General features: G+C 38.8%; 1 protein-coding gene across 1 annotated transcript in view; it reads right to left on the reverse strand.

Moving 5' to 3' along the window:
* Nucleotides 1-2,207: 2,207 nt before the first annotated feature.
* The window catches only part of klhl14 (kelch-like family member 14), a 149,430-nt gene continuing 136,031 nt past the window's right edge, over nucleotides 2,208-15,606 (reverse strand). The window contains exons 8-9 of the mRNA XM_072570444.1: nucleotides 13,869-14,026; nucleotides 2,208-2,647 (exon numbers count right to left, since the gene is read on the reverse strand). Coding sequence (XP_072426545.1) covers nucleotides 2,507-2,647; nucleotides 13,869-14,026 — 299 coding nt within the window. The 3' untranslated portion in view covers nucleotides 2,208-2,506. The remainder of the gene's footprint in view (nucleotides 2,648-13,868; nucleotides 14,027-15,606) is intronic.

Below are 15,606 nucleotides of genomic sequence, written 5' to 3' on the forward strand. Positions count from 1 at the left end.
GCATTTATTTGATTCTTTTTTGTATGGTAATAATGTATTTGTTCCACCATTCTTTCAGATTATGCATTCTCGACAAGAAAACTTGCTGTGTGAAAACAAAAGGTGCCTCGTGCACCTTTGGTTCTTTTCCAATCATCTTCTATCCATGTCCATTGGTTATTGACTCCTCTTGCACTCTCCTTTGATAAACCGTTCAGCATATTGAACAACTCTTGAAAATCTCCTCTTCACCTTCACTGCTCTAAAGAGGATTACACCAGTTTCACCACTGTCATAACTGAAATATCTTATACCAAGCTAGCTATTCTTTTCTGAACCCTTTGCTTTCTTTGATAAGTAGAACACCTGTCCGTTAGGAGTAAATGTCGATTCTCTATCAAGCTTAATTGATGTTTGAATGTTTCCCACTGGTCACTTAATGTTTAACAATGTTGACCAATTTGCTGTTGTTAGCCCTGTCTAGTATTTGAAATTAGCCTTACAAGATCTAGAACAGTAATAGCTGTGTTAAGTTATCCGACTCTAACCTGACATTAAATTTGATCATATTGTGATCTTTATTATGTTTGCTTACTCTTGGATGATTATAAGACAAGCTTCATTACTAAATGAAAAGAATAGAAGAAAACAGCAGAACAGAAGGAAAAGAATCAAACTTAAGAACTGAAACAGCCAGGATAATTATTGGGATGAATATCCATTCATTATTACTTCCAGACTGAGCATTGCATAAGTACTCCTGCCAAATTAAAAATACATGCTGTGGACAATTTTTCAATGCTGTCATTCATTAGCCCAATCCCCGTAACTGTCCAATGAACTTTATAGAAAGCTTGAGCATTTTGTTGAAAGGGTGTAGGTTTGCTCACTGAGCTGTAGGTTTGATATCCAGACGTTTCATTACCTGGCTAGGTAACATCATCAGTGGCGACCTCCAAGTGAAGCGAAGCTGTTGTCCCCTTCTTTCTATTTATACCTTTCTGCTCGATGGGGTTCCTGGGGTTTGTGGTGATGTCATTTCCTGTTCGTTTTCTGAGGGGTTGATAGATGGCATCTAAGATCTATGTATCACATAGATCTAGATGCCATCTATCAACCCCTCAGAAAACGAACAGGAAATGACATCACCACAAACCCCAGGAACCCCATCCGGCAGAAAGATAAAAATAGAAAGCAGGAGACAACAGCTTCGCTTCACTTGGAGGTCGCCACTGATGATGTTTCCTAGCCAGGTAATGAAACGTCTGGATATCAAATCTACAGCTCAGCGAGGAAATCTACACCCTAAACCTCAACCTGAGCTACAAAACTTCACAAACCTTGCAAAACATTTGTTGAAAGACTTCATTAAACTAGTGTGTTTTTGGAGAATTGATTGTCATCTTGGCAAACAGCTTGAAAAATCAATTGTTCCTTCATTGAGCTAATCCAGCATCTTTTCCTTCACATTGGAGGATACATTGTCATCACAAGGAAGAATGTAATGTTTCTGACAGCAGATGAAAAGATTTCTATGGGGGAGATGATGTTTTGATATTCTCTTTAAGGATGAATATTATGGCTGCTTTTTGTTGAATTTCACTTGGTGAGACTTATGCTGTTTGTAGTTGCCCATTGCAGCAGTAAAATTGGACCAATGTTGTACCAATTATTGACTGGAGCTACGCAAAGAAAGGTCCATTGCTTCATTTACTTTGGTCATGTCTCCACCTCAAACAATTTGTATGTCAGTCTTGAAGGTCACAAAGGTAATAACTAACAACTTATTATTTCTTGTAGACACAAACCCACACATACTGGCCTTACTCAATGCAGAACAAATCACATCCTATTTACAATCCTGAAGTTAGTACAAATTCCATTGTTCAATGCACACCAACCCCAATCTTCTCACAATATACCATTGGATTAAATACATAATACACATATGTCAATCCAAAATAGTGGTCCATTGCATTGATACGGGTACAAATTCCACATAAGCTGGATTCCGCATATCCTCCGGTACAGCTTAAGACAGAAAACTGGAACCAAAAACGTGTCTTATTCTTATGTAAGTGTGCTGCCCTTCTCAGTTTTTGAACAAGCTGTCAATAACTCCTAATCAAAACCAGTGACATCACAAAATGTACAGACATAAATCATTGAATTAAAGCTAAATGCAAACAAAAATTATATCCAACTGTGCAATAAAATTAAATCACCAGGATTTTTAAAGTTTTTATTTAAGTATGTTTTCAACAGACAAGCTTCATTTACAGTTTTTATCCTGTACAAAATTTACATATTGTTATATTCTACTACATCATTATTTTACTTGGTCATGCCTTTCTTCTGAAAGATACAAAGATTTACATAACATTTTTCATTGTCATAAATTACCATAGTAAAAAAGCACATTTCAAACATTAAATATGTTTGGGAGTAAGAATTCAGTACTTTGCATGATATCACTTAAATAAATTGTCTCAGTGTTAATATTAATGTTGCAAACTGACAAATTGTTTTATTTATTATACGGCACACAGGCTGGCAATGTAACAGTTGCACATGCTGGGCCAGCTAGTGGCTCAGCAACTTCCCCTTCCAATTCTGTCCAAGTGGTTTTCTCAGGACTGTAACAAATTGTAGAAGATTTGTAGGCTCCCTGTAATATCAAACGTAACATTTCAAACTAACATGTATGCCATAGGATTTCAAAAAATTCATATTTATTCTGAGCCACATATTAACTTGAGTTAGATATTGGGAACACTGAAGCCTTTGTGTTCCTGTCACAAACTCTGCTCCTAAGCCACCAACTCCATCTTTCTTCTTGGCAATTATTTGGGATTCAAAGCTTTGGTGTCATACTTGGGTCGACAATGAAATTTACTCATATATTTGTATCATCATGAATGTCAGATAATACTACTTCAGCAACTATGCCTGACTTAACTTCCACTTCAGATCATCTGCTGTTGAAACTCTTATCCACTCCTCTGTTACCTCAAGATTTAATCACTATAATGAACTGCTGTTGATCTCATATGTTCTATATGTCAAGGCATAGATTTCAGGTGATCCAAAATCTGATGCTTGTGTTCTAACCTTGCACCATAATGCATATACCTAAAACCACTTCACTCACCCATCTACATTGGTTCTCAGTTAACCAACACTTCTAGCCTGTTGATGACACATTGGGAGATGGGAGGGCTGGCAATAAGGTGAAGGCATTGGAGGGACTTTTGGAATAAATGAGCAGGAAGAGGCTCTTGTGCCTCTTGAATGTGCTCTTCTATCACGGCTGATCTACTGCCTCAATAGCATTATTATGCTCTATACACTGATATTATTAGTATCAGTAAACTGTTGATCTCTGTCTTGAACATATGCAATTGCTTTATTTCCACAATCATTTGGGATGGAGAATTCAAAAACTTCATTAGCTTGAGTGAAGTACTTCCTACTGATCTCAGTCCTAAAAAGCCTTCCTTTTATTCTGAGGCTGTCTCCTGGTTCTACCTCTTAAGCCCTTCATGAAGTTTGTAAGTTTTAATAAAATCACACCTTATTCTTCAAACTTTAGAGAATATATGCCTAGTCTCTTTTATCACTAAAGGATAATCCAGGAAATCAGAGTGATGAACTTCTGTTGAAATCCTTTTAAAGTAAATACATCATTCCCTAGTTTAACGGGACCAAATCTGCATCATGTACTCTTAAGTGAGACCTCACCAAGGTTCTATACATTTGAAGCAAAAGATTTACACTCTTGTAACCAAAGTCTCATGTTATATAGGCCAGCCTTCCCAATTGCTTGCTGAACCTACATGTTAGCTTTCAGTGACTTTAGTGAACTTTAGCCCCTTGAGCCTGCTGTACCATTCAATAGAATCATGGCTGGTCCAACATTCCTCACATCCATTTTTCTACTCTTTCACAATCATCCTTGATTCCCCTCCTGATCAAGAATGTATCTCAGCCTTAAAGATACACAATGATGCTATCCCCATAGCTCCCTGTGACTCTGTGGGTGACTTTGCCAAATAACTTATTCCTGTTCTTACTCCTTGTGGTCTTAGGGCCAGTAACATTCACACCACACAATGACCATTTCCAATAAGAGAGATCCTAACCATCACACCTTGGTATTGAGAGGCATTGCTATTGCAGAATTACCTAAGAGAAAGTGAGGACTGCAGATGCTGGAGATCAGAGTCAAGAGTGTAGTGTTGGAAAAGCACAGCAGGTCAAGCAGCATCCAAGGAGCAGGAGAATCGATGTTTTGGGCAAAAGCCCTTCATCAGGGATTCCTGAAACACACTCTCAAATGCAGAATAACCACCTATCAACATCCTGGGTGTTACCATTGACCAAAAACTGAACTTTACTACCCAAATATTGTGGCTACAATAGCAGGTCAAAGGCTAGGAATCTATAGTGGGTAATTAATCTCCTGACTCACCAAATCTTTCCACAATTGACAACACACAAGTCAAAAGTGTGACAGAATACTCCCAACTTGCCTGAATGGGTACAACTCTAACAAGACTCAAGAACTTGCCAGCATCCAGGATAAAGTAGCCCATTTGATTGGTACAACATCCACAAACATTCACTCACTCCATCGCCTATATTCAGTCACAGCAATGTATAACATGTAGAAAATGCACTGTAGAAATTCACCAAGCTCCTTTGATAGTATCTTCCAAACCCTCAACTACTTCCATCTAGAAGGATGAGGCAGCTGGAACACCATCACGTGCAATTTCATCTCCAAGTTACTCGTCATCCTGATTTGAAAATTTCTACAGTGTTGTATCAAAATCCTGAAATTCCCTCCGTAGCAGCATTGTCGGTCTACCTACACCAAAAGGACTAACAGTTCAAGAAGGCAGCTCATAACCACTTTCTAAAGAACAAATAGTGATCAGCAGTAAATGTTGGTCCAGCCGAATGAAACCTACATCCCCGAATGAAAAATAAACAAAAACAAATTCTCAAGAAGGTTCCCTAAAAGGGCCTCTTAGACCAAGATTTTGGTCATCCACCCTAATAGCTCCTTATGTGTCTTAGTGTTATATTTTGTTTCATAATTAGCCCTGTGTAATACCTTGGGAAAATTTATTAAGTTGAAGGTGCTATATATTATTGTTGTTGATTTTACACATTGACCACAGGTCACTTGCTTGCTAAACTAAAAATGGTATTTTATCATTCTTGTACAGGATATTCAGCTGATCACAGTAAATATTTTTATATTATCTAAGTAACTTCCAAGTATAAACAGTTGAGCCATTGTTTGGTGGCTTCTAAAGTTGAAGTGTTGCATGAGTTACTCATAGGGAAGGTTACTCCATGTGTCACTCATGGTGAGCATTTTGGAGTGCTGCAACAGTGCAAATTGGAAGATTGTAGTTTGAGATTATTTCTTGTGCTGATATGAAGGGATCTGGAGGGTCAATGCTCACCAGTGACACCATAAAACAGCTTGGTAGAGAGAATGATGTTTTAAAGAACATATCACATCAGATCCTTTTAACTTTCTTTGTAAAATGGGGAGGTTTTATTAGAATCCATGTTTACTAAGAAAGGAGTGATTAATAAGGTGAATGCATCCTTTGAAATACCTTTTCAAAATTGCCCTTTTTTTTTAATATAGAGCGAATCATCATTATGGGCCACAGAAGGTTGTGAAATGAAATGAAAAAGTCTGATAAACCTTTCAATGATAGCTGTTCTTGCAGTTTATAAAACGAATTTTGCAGATGCTCTATATTCTTATATATTTTGCACTTCTACCTCCAAAACATATTGTGCTTACTTGCTTTTAAAGGCTTCTGAAAGTCATCAGCATTTCTGCACACAGGCAACATTTGATGCATTCATGTATTCTAAATCATTTGGTAATACTGTCAACCAGCACTAGATGGTGCAAAGTATACAGATTTTTAAAAAAAATCAAAAAGGATTTCTTGTTATTATTTTCTTATGAATGCAAGGCTATGAAAAGGCCTTCTAGATTGTTCCTCCACTAGTTTTTGTTATTTATAATAATGCCCTTGGGTTTACACTGGGTACTTTGGAGGGCAGTGAAGAGTCAACCATATTGCTATGGTTTTGGAGTTACATGTAGGCCAGATAAGGCTGGCAGATTTCCTTTCCAAAAAGCAACAATGAACTAGGTGGGTTTTTTTTATAATTATAATTATAACTTCATGATCTTCATTCCTGATGAATTAGGAATTCTGATGACACTGCCAGTTCGCAAGGCGGCCATGTTTGTCAATCAAAAGTTGCCGCAGAAGCAGAGCGGAAGAGTCGGACATCGACATCATTATAAAGAGCTCCAAATTCCTTGAGGTTATTTGAAATAACATAACAGACTTATCTAAAGAATTAGCTTGAAACACATTATCTAAATGTACAACTATTATCTTTAATACTTTAGTGGTGTAGCACACACTAAAGATTGGGTTCAGACTTCAACGATTCTGGACAAACCCGTTGCTTTGGGGCTGGGGCAGAAAACCTTCCCCTTAGACTGCACAATAACTAGAAGAATGGGCAGAGATGAAACAGTAAGGAAATCAGCTAGGGGTGAAGGGGTTCGAGGAGCAGCTCTACTTTCTGAAAATCTGATCAGATTTTAATGTCCTTGGCAGCAAGGTTAGAGTTATGGAGGATGCCAGGCTTGGACAGTCTGATTACGACTGGGGTGAAATGATTTTTGGAGTGCCTTGTCATTCCCACCATTTCGCCCCAGTACTAAGTGAGGCCCAGAAGTAGCCAATTAATTTCCACTTGATGATCTGATTTAAGCACTGGGCAGGAGAGCCACCATGTGTGAAACCTGAACAGGGAGCAATTGTCAGATTTGCTTAAGTGTTCCTGAGGGGTTGGGGTGGTTGGTTGGGGTTGGAGCCTGACAAGGGGATCTGCCATCAGGAAAGAGGAAGGCAGCTAAAAGCCACGCTCTTTCTTGACCTTAAACCACCTCCTGCAACCTCCATTCTGCAGCCTCTATTCCACCAACTCTCACCTTTGACATGGGATCCTTTTGGATACTAAAACCTTCGGTGAATTATCAAGTGTGATACACTTCTCTGTTGCATTGAAAATGCTGTCATGAAATTTGCAAACTGCAACTTCAATGATGGCATTGCCAATGATTGCAAAGATTCCTGATGCCATGTTTCTTTTTCCACTCTTATGGTTACTTTCATTTAGGAGCAGTGTTAATTCCAATATTCCTGTATTCTTGGCCATATTGCATTAGGGAGGTCACTGTGGCTCTACATTTCGAAGGACCTCAATATATTTGAATCTCTCGCTGAAAAGCAGGAGTGGAGGCAGTATGTGGCTTCAGGTAGGCTACTCCAAGGTGTAGGCTGTCACTCACTGCGCATTTGACTTTGTGGGTGCCATAGATATATCACAAGTGGAAGGGGTTCCACATACTTGAAGTAGAATGGTGTGTGATCAAATGTAGCGAATCATGGAAGTCAATTTCTGGTATCTTGTCAGCAGTCACAATACTTTCATTCTGCAGCAGTTCACCATAGCACATGTATTTTAGCTCTCACAGCAAATCTGAGGGTGACTACAAGGTGACTAGGGCTACCATTTGACATGGTGCATGATACTGGTGTACAACCTCTGGGTGGCATGAATACAATGAAAGTCATGATTCAACATAAAACTCAGAGGGGGAGTGCCATTACAGTGATTAACAGTGCATAGAATGCTCTGGGGAAGCCCTGCAGTATTTGATATTACAGTGGTCTGGATCTGTGGGGATCTGCTGCATACTGCTAATGTCACCATCATGAAGGATCAGTGTTGTTGAAGATGAGCTGGGACAGGAGGAAAACAAAAAAAATGGAGCTTGCAACCAACACAACCTTCTCTGGAAATACTCAACAGATCGTGCTGTATCTGTGGATAGACGAACTGAATGAATGTTTCAGGTTGATGATCTTATCAGAACCCTGTTATGAATGAGCTGTCTGTGATTGTGATTGCCTTATCTGACTGACATACCAGTAAATGGAAAAGCAATTTCCCATTCACTAACAGTTTCACACCTTATTTTTGCTGTCCTGGCAGTCAACTGTCTGAAAATCTAACTTGAAAACAAATTAATACAAACATGCTGAACAAAATTTACAAATCGCATTATATAATCCTATGAATTAAATCTTGGATTTGTCCATATATTTTAATCTACAAATGCACAAGTGTTCAGGTTACACACCTCTGGAACAGGCAGTGAATGAACATTGGTCTCTTGCGCCACAACAGCCCTCAAGCTTGCACTTAGTGTTTCCTGACTGTTGGATATCCCAAAGGGTTTTATAGCCAATGAAGTATTTTCGAAGTGTAGTTACTTTTATGTTTTATATTCATTCACAGGATGTAGGCATTGCTGGCAAAGCCTGTATTTATTGCCTATCCCTAACTATCCTTTGGAAGATAGACGTGGATCTGCTGTGGTCCATGCCGAGTGTGTACATCCACAGTGTTACCAAAGGAAGGAGTTCTAGGATCTTCACCCAGTGACTGTGAAGAAATGGTGATTACATTTCCAAATTTGAATGATGAGTGGCTTGGGTGGGAACTTGCAGATGGTGGGGCTTCCATATTTCTGCTGCTCTTGTCATTCTGGATCATAGATCATGGACTTGGAAGGTGTTGCCAAAGGAGCTTTATTGAGTTGTTGCATTGCATCTTACAGATGATGTACGCCACCGCCTCTGTACATTGCTGGTGGAGGCAGTGAATGGTGAATGTGTTGGATGGCATGCCAATCAAATGGGCTGCTTTCCTGGGTGGAGTTGAGCTTCTTGTGTTGTTAGAGCTGTACTCATCCAGGCAAGTGGGGAGTATTACATCATATTCCTGACTGGTGTCTGGTAGATTATGGACAAGTGTTGAAGAGTCAGGAGGAGAGTTATTCTCTATAGAATTTCTCGTCTTAAAAACATGAAAAATAGAAGCAGGAGGATGCTATTTGGCCCTTTGAACCTGCTCTGCCATTCATCACAACTCAATAGCCTAATCCTGCTTCCTCCCATAATCTTTGATTACATTCGCCCCAAGTGATATATCTCACTGCCTCTTGAATACATTTAATGCTTGGAATCAACTACTTGCTGTGGTAATAAATTCCACAGACTCATCACTCTTTGAGTGAAGAAGTGCCTCCTCATCTCTATCCTAAATGGTCCACCCTGAATCCTTAGACTGTGATCCCTAGTTCTGGATGCACCCACCATTGGGAACATCCTACCAGCACTTAGCTTGTCTAATCCTGTTAGAAATTTATGGTCTCGATGACATCCCCCTCCTACTCCTCCCCCCCACTCATCTGAACTCCAGCGAAACAATCCTAACCTAGTCAATCTCTCCTCATACGTCAGTCCCACCATCCCTGTAATTAGCCTGGTAAACATTTGCTGCACTCCCTCGAGAGCAAGACCATTGTTCTTCAGAAAGGGAGACCAAATCTCCACACAATTCTCTAGGCCCTGTATAACTTCAACAGCCCATCCCTGGTGCTGTAATTAAAACTTCTCACAATGAAGGCCAACATTTTATTCACCTTCTTTACTGCCTGCTGCACCTGCTTGCTTACTTTCAGCGACTGGTGCACACTCCCCTCTCCCAATTTGCAGCTATTCAGGTAGTAATCTACCATCTTATTTTTGCTTCCAAAGCGAATAGCCTCTGATTTATCCAAATTATACTGCATCTACCATCGATTTGCCCAACCTGTTCAGATCATGCTTTCTCTGACCTTTTCTTCTAACAACAGTATTTGAATGGTCAAGTTCAGTTTCTGGTAATTGTTAACCCCTAAGGGTGTTATCGTGAGGCATTCAGCAATGATAATATCATTGAATATCATGGGCAATGTTTGCATTTCTTGTTGGAGATGTCATTTGTGTAGTGTAGATATTGCTTGTCAGCTACATTACAAGGCTGAATGTAGCCCAGGTGTTGCTGCATATGGACATTGACTGCTTTAGTATCTGAGGAACTTCAAATTGTGCTATACATCAGCAAACATCCTCAGCTTTTGTGAACTTAATGGAAAAGTATTGGTGATGTGGCTGAAGATTGTTAAGCCATTACACAATCATGTAGCCCAAGATTTTGAATCCAAAGTATTGAGTGTACGATCTATCTTGGCCTTCTGAGATCCCCAGCATCACAGATGCCATCCTTCTGCTAATTCAATTCACTCCACATAAGAAACAGCTAAAGATACCAGATACTGCAAGGCAATAATCCTGACTACTTTCTGGCAATAGTACTGAAGTCACATGTTCCAGAACTAGTCACTAGCCCTCTAGCTAAGACGATAGACTTCCAACAACCAGAGCCATCCTCATTTGTGCTAGGTATGACTATAACTTATGGAGAATTCCCATTGGAACCAGTTATGTTAGGGCACCTTGAGACCAAATTTGGTCAAACTTGATTTTGCCAAATTTGATATCAAGAGCAGTCATTACCTCTTCCCCTCAAGATCAGCTCTTTTGTTCATTATGGGATAAAGTCTGTGAGATCAGGATATGAGTGTGCCTGATGTAACTCAGTGAGCCTCAGTGAGCAGGGTACTGGTGAGTTAATGCTGTTGATAATCAGGAGTAGGTGTAATTGGCTGTGATGGATTTTTCCTTTTTTTTGTGAACAGGATAAACCTACGCAATTTTCCATATTCAGATAGTTGCAAGTGTTGTAACTGTATGGGAACAGCTCAGTTAGGCGTGTGACTAGTTCTGGAACATGTGACTTCAGTACTATTGCCAGAAAGTAGTCAGGATTATTGCCTTGCAGTATCTGGTATCTTTAGCTGTTTCTTATGTGGAGTGAATTGAATTAGCAGAAGGATGGCATCTGTGATGCTGGGGATCTCAGAAGGCCAAGATAGATTGTACACTCAATACTTTGGATTCAAAATCTTGGGCTACAGCGCTATATTTTGCAATGCTGTGGGCTGATGTGCTGAGTTCCTTCACCATTGAGGATGGAGATATTCATGAGACCTCCCTCCTTTCCATGAGTTTGCAGAGTTTCCATCTGATCCATTGATTGTAGAATCACTTTTCACCAGTGCATGTTCCTTGCCTTATTTGCCATGTAAATAGTCTTGCATTGTTGGTTCACTAGTTTGACCTTAAGATAATCATCACTTTGCTTTCTTAGAAATAAGAGGAATTGGACACTATCTAGCCAATCTGAGAATGGTCATGTGCTTTTCATAGATTGGCAATCCAATTGGAGTTCAGGAGGCCTTTACTGTACAGGGATTGTGGTTAGCAAAGCAGCTAGTCTTACTTAAATGCATGTAAACAAATATCCTGAGCACTCTCTGAATGCAAATGAAACTGAAACTCTATCATGTATATTTAAAATGAGAGTCAAAATTAAAGTTATGTCCACTTTGGAATCCAAAATTCAAAACAGCATTAATAATAATACATCATGAGCTTTAATTCCAGGAGTCATAGGATCCATATGTCCACATGAGTGCAAAGTGTAGATGTAAACATCTAGTCAGTGGTGTCTAGTTGGTCCAAGAGTAGGCACGGTAATGTGATGAGACGGTTAATTTACTGGTACTGACTTGCATGGTTGAAAGATCAAGGAGGATAATGGCTATGGTACATATAGGGGCATCTGAGGTAGCAGTTGAATGATGATCATTCTGTGATTGCAACAGCCAGATATCCACACTAATTAACCTATCAGGAATTTGTGCCATCTAGTTTCTCACTAGAGGAGAAGAGCATAACGTGGGTTGGATATTAATGTAATGCAAGTACAAGGAAATAATATGATCACGATTAATGGTGAGATTCTGAAGTCATTATTTAAGTGGGTGGGGATTTGGGAGTTTCTCCATCAGAAATCTGTTTGTCATTCGTACTGTATTGTTTCCCACAATTTTTCGCACACATGGGGCAGGAAAACTCTACTCCAAGAGTTCCTATGTCAAATGAATTTTAGAATGACTTCCAGACCCAGTGTACCTTTTAAGATATGGAGGGCTGGCTTAAACTGTGCTGGCCTCTCATTACATTGTATAACTTGCTGGGTGTGCTATCAGCATTCCCTGCATTATTTAAATGAGCTGACTCCACAAAGTTTGGATGTTGCCTGCCTAGGAAGCAACAAATGTCAGAGTAACCCGCTGGTGTATTCAAGAGTTCAGACTCAAACCACGGATTCTGACTGTTCCATAACAATTTATCCCAGCTGGATGCTGTATGAATATGTAAGTTCAGTTCTGAAAGAAGATATCTAAAATGTGGTGACTCTAATGATTTATTTGGTTCTCAATTCCTGCTTTTAGATACTTAGACCATTAACGCAATTGCTATAAACAGCAAAAACCAACTAACTAAAGACTTACTATTTAGGAATGCTAATTTTGAGCATCTGGTTTTGAAGTAATCACAAGAGCATCACATTGGAGGTCCATTTCTGTTTCTTTGAAACAAAAGATCTGAATGCCAACTCATAGATCTATCACCAGTCAAATAATGGAGAATGGTAGTACTTACCCATACCAAGCTAATAAATTCATGTCAAACTTAATCTTTCCTTTGAGATGTATCTAGTACAGAAACTGATATTTCTGAACTTTATGATAGCAGTCAGGATGGAGTATTAATTTTCAAGTTTCATCATTTGTTTTATTTTGGAAATACTTGGGACCTTTCTAATATTAAATGATTTTAAAAAAACTGACTTTGGACTGCTGAAATAACCTGGCCAGATTGAACTGATCTTCATGAAACGATCAATGAATAAGGCTTAGTCGAAACTGAAACAGTCAAATTATGTCATTGACATGACTCAACCAATCACTCTGATCTATATTTCCTATATCATTTACACTTTTCTGGAAGTTTCATATGTTGGGATGAAAGACTCATCTGTGGACACCTCTCTTAAAACAACAATTAAACCAGATATGGGAATCCATAAATGAAATATATCTCAGGCAACTATTTTTGGGCACAGCACAGTGAAGAAATGTATTTGTAATAACAGAACTGGAAAGCTTTCTTGCTATCACTCTCTCAACAAGCACACGGGTGAAACATCCATTCACCAATGGAAAAAGGAATTTTATTTGCTAATGCAGAGGATACAAATCATTAAATAAACAACTTTGGTCTTAGGTTAAACACCTGAAGGACTTTAGGAATTTCAAAACTATAAATTCTTGATCTTTCTTTTCATGATATATGCTCTTGTCTTTTAAGCTTTATATCTATTTGTCACATTTAATTATTTTTTTCTAGAGTGGTAAGAAATAAAATCCCCTTTCACTGAAAATCTTGTAATTTGCTCAGTAACTTTGACAAGAACTAAATTTTAATGGAAGTGTGTTATAGTAGCAAGCTAAAACAAAATTAAAATGTTTGTAGTGGCCAACTTAGAGTTTCTACAAAGATAGGAAACCATTTACCTTCTTACCCAGTTGCAACATCTTCTCCACTTGGAATTATCCTGGCCACATCAATCAGTCTAAATAAGTAGCAACTTAAATAATTGAGTGGAAGATACTTTTCATAACAGAAACACATATCAAAAGAATAAACTTGAAATTTTAAGTTGAAAGGCATAATTTCAATGCATCTTACCGCATCTTGAAACAGGAGAAAATTAGCAATATTTTAAACTGACAATGAAGCACTAATTTGACTTGGACGTGCGCATTTGCAGTTATTGGTAGCAAACTACAGGTAATGATAAAAAGGCTAGCTATTGTACAGAGCGATGCTGCCTTACATGTCATTTTCTAATTGCCTAATACAGTTATTATGAAATATCATAAGAATATTGAATCAAATTTGCCTCACCATACTCCAGCTGTAGCCACCAACAAGGTAAATATTGTCGTCTAGCACTGCACAGCCTGGACCACTGCGACCTTCTAAGATAGGCGTCTGGAGAATGTTCCATTGGTCACCCTTAGGATCATAACATTCAACGAGCATAACATCAAGATGTGAGAAACCTAGACCAAAAGAAGCAATTACAATCAAAATAATGAGTTGGGAACTGTTTAGCTTAATACAATTATTGTCATAGCTGCTTACTTCAAGCCTGCACCTAAGATAAAAAGTGTGTAAATTACACCGGGCTGACCTACGCTGAGGTCCAATTTAGTAATAAGCGTTCACTTAAACAAGAAGAGACAGTATGACAATTACCTACAATTTTAAAAAGCAACCAGAAATTTGATGGAGGAGGTCCTTAGTGTGTTAAGTGCACAAAAATCATAAATGTGGCCTTAATCAAGCATTTATGATTCAAATACTAAAAATATGTCTTTCCCCAGCTGTCTTCTACTGCAGAGTTGACATGTTCAAAATTTTCAATTTATGCTGTATATTGCTAGAAGGAGAGTGGAAGGGCACGTGTCTGAAGTGACTTTATCTATTTGTATAGAAATCAGTTCTTTAACCACCAAGTAAAAAAGCTAGGAATAACGTTGCGAACTCTGATCTATCTGGATGTGTGCCTATATTGAAAAGAAAAGCATGGATTTTTTCACCAGTTCGCAGGCCAGATGTTGTTTAATGTTATAATCAACATCCCCCTTAAGCTGCTTGGCTGCACCCTACAATTCCTGCACAGGCAATTCACAAGTTAGATGACCACAAAGAAATAATTAAAATGTCAGTGCAAGTAAACAACTCAATATCCACCTTAAACACAAGTTAGAGGGTATACTGATTGGCTCCTGTTTACCCTGCATACTCTTTCTTGATAATATCTGAGGGCTTATGCCAAAATTGACAGAGTAGTCTCACAGACTAGTGAATCAACGGCCTGACATTGCCTGTAAGGTATGATTCTGAAAGTATGGCTATGCCCCACTAGTTCATGGGTATGCCCTGTCTCACCAGCAGGATAGACCCACTCCTAATGGTGGCTCAGTGTTATACAGTCAGGAAAAATTTGCACTGGGAGTTCTCAATGTTGACTATAGAATTTATGAAATCTAGTTATCAGACCAAACATAGGGAAGGAAACCACCTGTTCATTACCACCTACTTCATCTTCCTGTCCCCTCAGCTGATGAATTGACACTTTCCCATATTAAACACCAATTTGGAAAAAATATTGAAGTTAGCTAGAGCACAGAAAGTACTCTAGCTGGTGAATTTCAATGTGTGTGGACAAAAGTGGATTATGGGCCCCGACAATATTCTGGTAATGATACTGAACACTTGTGCTCCAAAGCTAGTCATGCTCCTGGTCAATCTGTTGCAATCTAGATACAACACAGGAATCTACCTCAATACGGAAAATTGTCTTGTGCACAAAAAGCAGGACAAGTCCAATCCGGCCAGTTACTGTTCCATCATTTTCCACTCTCTTTAACAGCAAAGTGGATAGGTTCAGTGACGGTACTATCAAGTTGTACTTGCAAAGGAATAATATGCTCATTAATTATGAGTTCAGCTTCTGCCAGGGCCACTGTCTGACTTCATTAAAGCCTTGGTCCATACATGGACAAATGAGCTTGAGTTCCAGATGTGAGGTGAGTGTGACTGATGTTGACATCAAGGTGGAATTTGGCTGAGGCAA

This window comes from Chiloscyllium punctatum, chromosome 5, assembly GCF_047496795.1.
Source record: "Chiloscyllium punctatum isolate Juve2018m chromosome 5, sChiPun1.3, whole genome shotgun sequence".
In the NCBI taxonomy this organism is placed as follows: Eukaryota; Metazoa; Chordata; class Chondrichthyes; order Orectolobiformes; family Hemiscylliidae; genus Chiloscyllium; species Chiloscyllium punctatum.